The sequence below is a fragment of the Leptosomus discolor genome, chromosome 22, assembly GCF_034619465.1.
Source record: "Leptosomus discolor isolate bLepDis1 chromosome 22, bLepDis1.hap2, whole genome shotgun sequence".
Classification (NCBI taxonomy): domain Eukaryota; kingdom Metazoa; phylum Chordata; class Aves; order Leptosomiformes; family Leptosomidae; genus Leptosomus; species Leptosomus discolor.
The window spans coordinates 7621092-7630110 of NC_141412.1; the positions used below are offsets into that span (position 1 = coordinate 7621092).

Sequence of the window (9019 nt, forward strand, 5' to 3'; positions counted from 1 at the left end):
CTTTCCCCACCTCCCCCAGGGGGGGAAATTTATTCCTATCACCCCCCACCCCCCCCAAATTGTTTTGGGTTTTGGCTAGAGGGGAAAATACCCCCCCCCCCTCCTCGCTCAAACCCGGGGGGTCTGGGCGCCGGGGGAAGCCGGGCGCTCGGTTTGATATTTCATCTCCCGCTCGCCGGCCCATCAAACATTCATGGGGGGGGCGGCGACGTAACGCAATGCCCGGGGGCGGGAGCACCCCAGCGGGGGGGATTTTGGGGCGCAGGGGAGGGGGTACAGGAGCCCAGCGCATCCCACCCGTGGAGGAGGGGGCCTCATGCCGAGCGAATCAAGCTCGGGACGCAGCAATGTGCCGCCGCCGCCGATTCATTACGGAAAATTACACTGTTAATACACCCGCAACGAGGTTTTTGGGCTTGAAATGCCCAAAATGGGTTAAAATGAGGCAAGAGGAGGCTTCAACCCCCACCTAGAGCCGCCTCCCGTGGCGGTTTCTGCTCATACAGGCCGGGTTTTGGGAAGAAATTGGAAAAACCGAAGCGCGGGGGAGGCAGAGCCGGCACCCGCCGCCCTCGTCACCACTTCGACCTAACAACCCCCCTTCTGCAAGTGATAAATTTCAGGCGATTTTGGGCAAAATGAATTAGAAAGGCCACTTTATTCGACATTAGCTTGAAATAAACCTTTTGGGGACAAACACGCCCCGGGGCCGGGGCCGGGGCCAGGCAGCCCGCGGGGTCCAACCTCTCTGTCACCCCGACTGCATTTCGGGGCCCCACAGGACTCGGGGGGGGACACCAGCGGCGGTTTGATGCTGCCATCTAGCGAGACTGGCTTTTTTTAATCACTAACTCCTTTCTCTGCGGGTTTTTTTCTTTCATCACGAGTTTTCTGGCTGCAACGCGGCCTGCCGCGGGTTTTTTGGGCCAGGCACCCGTTTCCCCCTTTCCTCAACGCCCCTCGCCCCATTTTTGAGGGGAGTTAACCCCACAAAACCTCCGAAAAAAACCCCCCTCAAGAGACACAAACCAGGAACAAAACAAAACCAACGCCCAAAACCGCTGGGCTTGAGGGTTTCCCCCCTCTCCATCACAACCCAACCCAACAGCTTGAGGAAGCTCGAAGAGAACTGGGAGATTTTCTTCCCCCCCGCCCCGTTAACTTTTTTGGGGGGGGGGTAGCGCAGACCCTCGCTCATTTTTCAAGCACCACCAGCTCCGGCAGGTTGCTCAGCTGCAGCTCCTTGATCTTGGTCCCTGGAGGAAAGAAAGAAAGAAAAAGAAATATAATAAAAAAAATCGGTGCTGCTTTGGCACAACCCGCCTGAAAACCAAACCCCAAACCGCCCCCCCTCGAGCCACAAAGCTCCCTGTTCCCAGTCTGTGGCCTTCCAGAAATAGGGAAATCATCTTGGAGGAGGAAGAGGAAAGGGAATGGGATGAAGGGGAGCAGTGACCGAGCGAGCCGCAGCGCGGCAGGATCCGTTTGGAGCCGCTTTCCTCCCGCTCCCCTCTCCGAGGCGCCGCGGGACGGGTCCTTCTCCACGCCGGGGGGAAAAAAAAAAAAAAAGGGAAAAGCCGCCTCGCTGGGAGATGATCCGCTGGGATTTTTCAACCCTTGGAAATCCCAACTCACTCCCCTGGGCTCATTCTGGCCGTGGGGTTCATCACCGCGGGGTTTTTCAGGCCGCTCACCGCGGCTGCGCTTGGATTTAAAGGCCGAGCTGCTCGGCCGCTCCGAGGGCGAAGCCAGGTGGTTCCCTGCGAGGTTTCCACAACCTCCTTTTCCCTAAAAATCCCAAGACACCGGGAGCTGAAAAGCCCCGACGTCGTGAAAACCCTCTCGACCATCGATTTGCGCTCGGTGCGGGGAGGGGGGGGGGGAAGACCCGGGGCCCACCAAGGAGAAACGAGCGGGAGCGGCGCTCCCAAAAAGGCCCTCCCCGCCCGAGGCGGAGGGATACACACGGAAATGCTCCTCGATCAGCTTCACCAGCGCCGCGTCCCGCCGTTCCACCATGCTGATGGCGACGCCGGCCTTGCCGAAGCGCCCCGTCCGCCCGATGCGGTGCAGGTAGGTCTCGAAATCCGGCTCGTTCTTCTGGTCCGTGGGGAGGCTGAAGTTCACCACCACGGTGACCTGCTGCACGTCGATCCCTGGGGAGAAGGGGGAAAAAAAAAAAATGGGGAAAGGGATCATTTTGCCTCCCCTCCACGGGTCGGGGAGGATCCGTGGCTCGAGGGCGGTGGGTTTTGGGGGGGGGGGGAGATGATACCTCTGGCGCAGACGTTGGTGGCGAGGAGGAGCTTCTCCGTCCCCTTGCGGAAGCGGCGGATGACGTCGGCGCGCTGGGCGACCGTCAGCTGCGCCGTCAGGATGGCCACGGGGTGCCCGTCCTGGCTCATCTTCACCGCCAGCCAGTCCACCATCTGCCGAGTCTGGACGTGGCGGGAAAGGACAAGGACACAGCCGTCACTGTCCCCGTCCCGTCCCCCCTGCCCCCGCTCCTTTCCAGGGAGCTCCCGGCGCTTTCGGACACGTCAAACTAAGGCGAAAACGCCGCGGAGGAGCAAAAAAGGCGCTGTGAGGGCGCGCGGCGCAAAGGGGAAGGGAACGTGGCGGAGGGGAGACGCGTCTGAAGGGTCTTGAAGTGGCGCCCGCCCCTCCCTGGGGTCCGCCGCTTGATTTCGGAAGGTCTTGACGCATCCCCCGCCCCTCCTTGGGGGCCGCCGCTTGATTTTGGAGGGTCTTGATGCATCCCCCGCCCCTCCCTGGGGTCGGCTGCTTGATTTTGGAGGGTCTTGACGCATCCCCCGCCCCTCCCTGGGGTCCCCCGCTTGATTTTGGAGGGTCTTGACGCATCCCCCGCCCCTCCCTGGGGTCTGCGCTTGATTTTGGAGGGTCTTGACGCGTCCCCCACCCCTCCCTGGGGTCCGCTGCTTGATTTTGGAAGACCTTGACGCGTCTCTCGCCCCTCCCTGGGGTCCGCCGCTTGATTTTGGGGGGTCTTGACGCATCCCCCGCCCCTCCCTGGGGTCGGCCGCTTGATTTTGGAGGGTCTTGATGCATCCCCCGCCCCTCCCTGGGGTCCCCCGCTTGATTTCGGAGGGTCTTGACGCATCCCCCGCCCCTCCCTGGGGTCCCCCGCTTGATTTCGGAGGGTCTTGACGCATCCCCCGCCCCTCCTTGGGGTCCCCCGCTTGATTTTGGAGGGTCTTGACGCATCCCCCGCCCCTCCTTGGGGGTCGCCGCTTGATTTTGGAGGGTCTTGACGCATCCCCCGCCCCTCCTTGGGGTCCCCCGCTTGATTTTGGAGGGTCTTGACGCATCCCCCGCCCCTCCTTGGGGGTCGCCGCTTGATTTTGGAGGGACTTGACGCATCTCCCGCCCCTCCCTGGGGTCCCCCGCTTGATTTTGGAGGGTCTTGATGCATCACCCGCCCCTCCTTGGGGGTCGCCGCTTGATTTTGGAGGGTCTTGATGCATCCCCCGCCCCTCCCTGGGGTCCGCTGCTTGATTTTGGAGGGTCTTGACGCATCCCCCGCCCCTCCCTGGGGTCTGCGCTTGATTTTGGGGGGGGTCTTGACGCATCCCCCACCCCTCCCTGGAGTCCCCTGCTTGATTTTGGAGGGTCTTGACGCATCCCCCGCCCCTCTCAGGGGTCCCCTGCTTGATTTTGGGAGGTCTTGATGCATCCCCCACCCCTCCTTGGGGGCCGCCGCTTGATTTTGGAGGGTCTTGACGCATCCCCCACCCCTCCTTGGGGGTCGCCGCTTGATTTTGGAGGGTCTTGACGCATCCCCCGCCCCTCCCTGGGGTCTGCGCTTGATTTTGGAGAGTCTTGACGCATCCCCCGCGCCTCCTTGGGGGCCACCGCTTGATTTTGGAGGATCTTGACAGCACCCCCCCCCGCTACACCCCCCCCGCCGCCCCCGGCAGGCGAATCCCCGCCGTTACCTGGCAGAAGACCATCGCCTGCCCCACGGGGAGGCCGCTGTAGATGGAGCAGAGCGCTCGGTACTTCTCCTCCAGGCTCCCGCAGGCCAGGAAGTACTGGCGGATGTTGGCGAGGGCGAGCTCCTCCTCCCGCAGCTTGATCACGACGGGGTTGGCCACGATCCGCATGGCGAAGGCCCACACGGTCTCCTGGAAGGTGGCCGAGAAGAGCAGCATCTGGCAGCTCTTGGGTAACGCCCTGGAGGGGAAGAGCCAAAAAACAACCAACCCCCCACAAAAAAACTTGTCAGCCCACCCGGCGCCTCGTTCTTTGCGAGAAAACACCCAGTTTTGGGGGGGATTTTCAACGGAAAGGCGAGCCAATCCGAGGGCTGCGACGCCTCCGGGGGATGGTAAGGGAGAGGCGAGCCGTGGGGGGGTTTTGCCCCCCAAACCGGATCCTTCTGCTCCCAACCTCCCCGCCCGCCCCTTCGACGCCGGGTCACCCGTCTCGTCGGCCACCGCTTCGCCTCGTCGGGCGACCGCTTCCCTCCCGAGGCCCGGCGGGGGGGCGGGAAAAGCCGGAGGGAAGCGGGAAAGGCCGGGAACGCTCACCTCTGGAGGCGGACGCTTTGGTAGGAGAGGCCCTGCGTGTCGATCATGATGTCGGCCTCGTCCAGCACGAACATGGCCACCTTCTTCACGTCCACCACCTTCCGCTTGAAGCACCAGTCCAGCATCGTCCCCGGCGTCCCGATGACGATCTGCTCCGTCAGCGCCGCGCCCTGGGGGGCTGCCAGAGGCCCGGGAGGGGGCGTCACACCCCTTGGGAGCGTCACACCCCTCGGGAGCGTCACACCCCTTGGGAGCGTGGGGGGGGGGTTATTTCCATCCCCTCCTCCCCTCGTTTCTCTCAAGATTCCTGCCTCGGAGGGGAAGGGGGTGGTGGCAAAGCGGGGTTGACGCCCCCCCCCCCCCCCCGCTACAGCCGAGGGGAGGGGTGAAACTTTCCCGTGGGAAAGGGGGGAGGCTGGAAGCTTCCAGCGGTCACAAAAAGTCTCCTCAGGTGGTTTACGGGCTTTCAGGGCGTAACGGGTCTGCGTGGCGAGGTTTTGGGGGGGGGGGGAGGGTTGTTACAGGGGTGGCTTCTGCACGAAGCCGCTAGAAGTTTCCCCGCTGTCAGATCCAGCCAACGCCAGCCGGCTCTAAGGCGGACCCGCCGCCGGCCAAGGCCGAGCCCGTCAGCGACAGCGTTTTTTGCCTCTGGGGTAACGTGTTTAAGAGAGTGAATGAGGTTGTTGAGCAGCAGGAATTGCAGCGAGGGAGAGGAGGGAGAATACGGGAGAGAAACATCCTGCAGGAACCCAGGGCAGCGCAGAAGGAGGGGGAGGAGATGCTCCAGGCGCCGGAGCAGCGATTCCCCTGCGGCCTGTGGGGAAGACCCCGGTGAGGCAGGCTGTCCCCCTGCGGCCCGTGGGCGGGGGAGCGGATGACTTGCCTACACCCCGGGGAGATCCCCCACGCCAGAGGAGGTGGATCCCTGAAGGAAGCTGTGGCCCCGTGGGAAGGCTGCACCGGAGCAGGCTCCTGGCAGGACCTGTGGCCCGTGGGGAGGGAGCAGCCCCCGCTGGAGCAGGTTTGCTGCCGGTGACCCCATGGAGGGGGGCTCACGCTGGAGCCGTCGGTTCCTGAAGGACGGCACCCCAGGGAGGAAACCCCACGCTGGAGCAATTCATGGAAAACTGAACCCGTGGGAAGACTCACGTTGGAGAAGTCATGGAGGACTTCCTCCCGTGAGGGGGACCCCACATTGGAGCAGGGGAAACGTGTGAGGAATCGTCCCCCCTGAGGAGGAAGGAGCGGCAGAAAACAACAGTGATGAGCTGACCGCAACCCCCATTCCCCGTTTTCCCCCCTGTGCCGCTTGAGGGGGGAGAAGGGAGGAAAATCGGGATCAAAGTTACGCCCGGGAAAGGAGGGAGGGGTGGGGGGAAGGTGTTTTAAGATTTGGTTTTATTTCTCATTACTCCTCTCGGAGTTAATTGGTAATAAATCACATTTCGCTTCAGTTGAGTCTGTTTTGCCCGTGACGGTAAACGCCGAGCGATCTCCCTCTCCTGATCTCAATCCCACAAGCCTGTCGGATTTTTTCCCCCCCCCTTCGCTGGCCAGTTAAGGAGGGGGAGTGACAGAGCGGCTTTGGTGGGCACCTGGCGTTTTGGTCAGGGTCAACCCGCCGCAGACGGAAGCTGAGGGTGCCAAGAGGGGGATCCCCGTGCTCGCTCGGCCGCGCCGGACTCACCGCGGTTTCCCCGGACAGCGTAGGTCACCCGGACGTCGGCGCAGAACCGCCCGATGCTCTGGATCACGGCCCCGATCTGCAGGGCCAGCTCGTAGGTGGGAGCCAAGCAGAGGCACTTGGGGAGGGGGGAGAGAAGAGAGCGCTCAGGCGGGAAAAGGCGCCGGTTAAAACCGGGGGGGGGGGCACTGCCGGCGGAGGGATACAGCGGCTGGACGATGGGGTGTTCGGCGGGGGAAGGATAGCGCAGGAAAACCCCCCCGCAAAAGGGCGGGGGGAAAAAAACACCCCCCCACCCCCCCCCGCAAAAGGGCGGGGGGGAAAAAACACCCCCCACACCCCCCCCCCGCAAAAGGGCGGGGGGGAAAAAACACACCCCCACCCCCCCCCCCGCAAAAGGGCGGGAAAAACAATCCCCCCCCCCCCCGCAAAAGGGCGGGAAAAACAATCCCCCCCCCCCTGCAAAAGGGCGAGGAAAACAATCCCCCCCCCCCCCGCAAAAGGGCGGGGAAAACAATCCCCCCCCCCCCGCAAAAGGGCGGGGAAAACAATCCCCCCCCCCCGCAAAAGGGCGGGGAAAAACACCCCCCCCCCCCCGCAAAAGGGCGGGGAAAAACACCCCCCCCCCCCCGCAAAAGGGCGGGGAAAAACACCCCCCCCCCCCCGCAAAAGGGCGGGGAAAAAACACACCCCCCCCCGCAAAAGGGCGGGGAAAACACACCCCCCCCCCCCCGCAAAAGGGCGGGGAAAACAATCCCCCCCGCAAAAGGGCGGGAAAAACAATCCCCCCCGCAAAAGGGCGGGAAAAACACCCCCCCCCCCGCAAAAGGGCGGGAAAAACACCCCCCCCCCGCAAAAGGGCGGGAAAAACACACCCCCCCCCCCCGCAAAAGGGCGGGAAAAACACCACCCCCCCTGCAAAAGGGCGGGGGGGGAGGTCGGCGGGGCTATTTTTGAGGGGGAATCCCGTCTCCCGACGCACGGGGCGGCTCGTTTCTGCGCCCGGCGTCGATTCCCCACTTGAGGCTTCAGCGAAGCGGGTTGGGGCTCGGTGAACACCCAAAAAGCAGCCGTTTGCCCTTCCAAATTTAACCTCCAGGATGTCCAAAACCTGCCTTAACTCCGCTGCGTTCTGCCCTCCCTGCTGCCACGGGGTTTACTGTGTCCCCCCCCCCCTGCAGCGGCTAAAATCAGAGAGGGGACCAAAACCTGCCCCCCCCCCCGCCCCCCCAGGAGGGTTTGGGCAACCTCTTCGGGCCTCAGCTCGCCCTCTCCTGCGTTACCTGCGGGTATTTCTCCGCGGCATTAACTCTGCTCAGCATCGCCAAGGCAAAAGCTGCCGTTTTCCCTGTCCCTGACTGGCTCTGGGCAATCAGATTTTGGGGCCTGGAAGGCAAAGGCTGCTTAGCGGCACACGGGGGAGCCCCCGGCTCGGGGTGGGGGGGGGGGGGGCACGGGTCACTACTCACGGGTACGCCAGCATGATCGGCAGAGCCGTCTCCTGGATTTTGGAGGGTCTGTTGAAGCCCATGAGGTAAACCCCCTTCAGGAGCTCCTCCTTCCTGGGGAAAAAAAAAAACCCAAACACCACCAAAACCATCCAAAAAGGCCCCGTTTGAGGAACACGGCGGCTTCGCGGGGAGGAAGGCCGGCGGGGGGTGGGGGGGGACTCACAGGGGCAGCTCCTCGAAGCGCTTGACGGAGAAGAGCGGGGAGCTGGGGTCCCGCTGCAGGATCTCCACGTGGTGGCTGGACTCCACGAGGGACGTGCGGATCAGCTTGTTCAGCAGGGAGGTTTCCGCCCAGTCCGCTGGGGAAATAAAAAAAGGCAGAAACTCGTTAAAAAAAAAAAAAAAACAATCCCAAAATACAACTTTTTTTATCAGAACTCTCTCCCCTCTGCCGCAAACACAGGACTCCGCAGCCGTCCCCTCCCTTCGGGACCCCGGATGCCCCCAGGAGCTGTAGGTAACTGGGGAGTAACGAGTGCTGCCCCCCGCAGGACCCCCCCCCCCAGCACACAACCGCCCCGCTGTCTGCCTCAGTTTCCCCCCGTCTCGCTTCAAGAGAGGTGCTCCCGAGGCGCTGGCACCCACCTCTCTCGACCTCCTCCTCCTCCTCGTCACCACCGGCGCGGCCTGCCGAGGGGGGAGAAGGGTGAGGCTGGGCCCGGGGCCGGGTGAGGCTGAGGCCTGGGCTGGGTTGAGGCTGGGTGCTGGGGCCGGTTGAGGCCGGGGCCCGGTGAGGCCCGGTGAGGCCGGGGCCCGGTGAGGCCTGGTGAGGCCGGGTGGGGCCGGGTGGGGCCGGGGCCCGGGGCCCGGTGAGGCCGGGTGAGGCCCGGTGAGGCGGGGTGGGGCCCGGTGAGGCCCGGTGAGGCCGGGTGGGGCCGGGGCCCGGTGGGGCGGGGTGGGGCCCGGTGAGGCGGGGTGGGGCGGGGTGGGGCCGAGGCCCGGTGAGGCCGGGTGGGGCCCGGTGAGGCCGGGTGGGGCGGGGTGGGGCCGGGGGCCGGTGAGGCCGGGTGGGGCGGGGTGGGGCCCGGTGAGGCGGGGTGGGGCCGAGGCCCGGTGAGGCCGGGTGGGGCCCGGTGAGGCGGGGTGGGGCCGAGGCCCGGTGGGGCCGGGTGGGGCCCGGTGAGGCGGGGTGGGGCCGGGTGGGGCCGGGTGGGGCCCAGGCCCGGTGGGGCCGGGTGGGGCCCGGTGAGGCCGGGGCCTTCCCTGAGACGGCAGCGGCCGAGGCCCCCCCCATCCTTACCCCGGCGGCGGCCGAAGGGGTCCCGGCAGGGCGG

At 64.8% G+C, this 9019-nt stretch overlaps 1 protein-coding gene across 1 annotated transcript; it reads right to left on the reverse strand.

Annotated features, from left to right (window-relative positions):
• Positions 1-792: 792 nt before the first annotated feature.
• DDX25 (DEAD-box helicase 25) lies at positions 793-8352 on the reverse strand. The gene is made up of 10 exons (XM_086476794.1): positions 8331-8352; positions 7909-8044; positions 7704-7796; positions 7518-7620; positions 6238-6352; positions 4551-4728; positions 3957-4194; positions 2276-2438; positions 1968-2156; positions 793-1256 (listed from the first exon to the last, which is right to left on the reverse strand). The coding sequence occupies exons 3-10, from the start codon at positions 7763-7765 to the stop codon at positions 1195-1197; spliced, it is 1110 nt and encodes a 369-aa protein (XP_086332920.1). The 5' UTR covers positions 7766-7796; positions 7909-8044; positions 8331-8352; the 3' UTR covers positions 793-1194.
• Between the last annotated feature and the right edge of the window lie 667 nt (positions 8353-9019).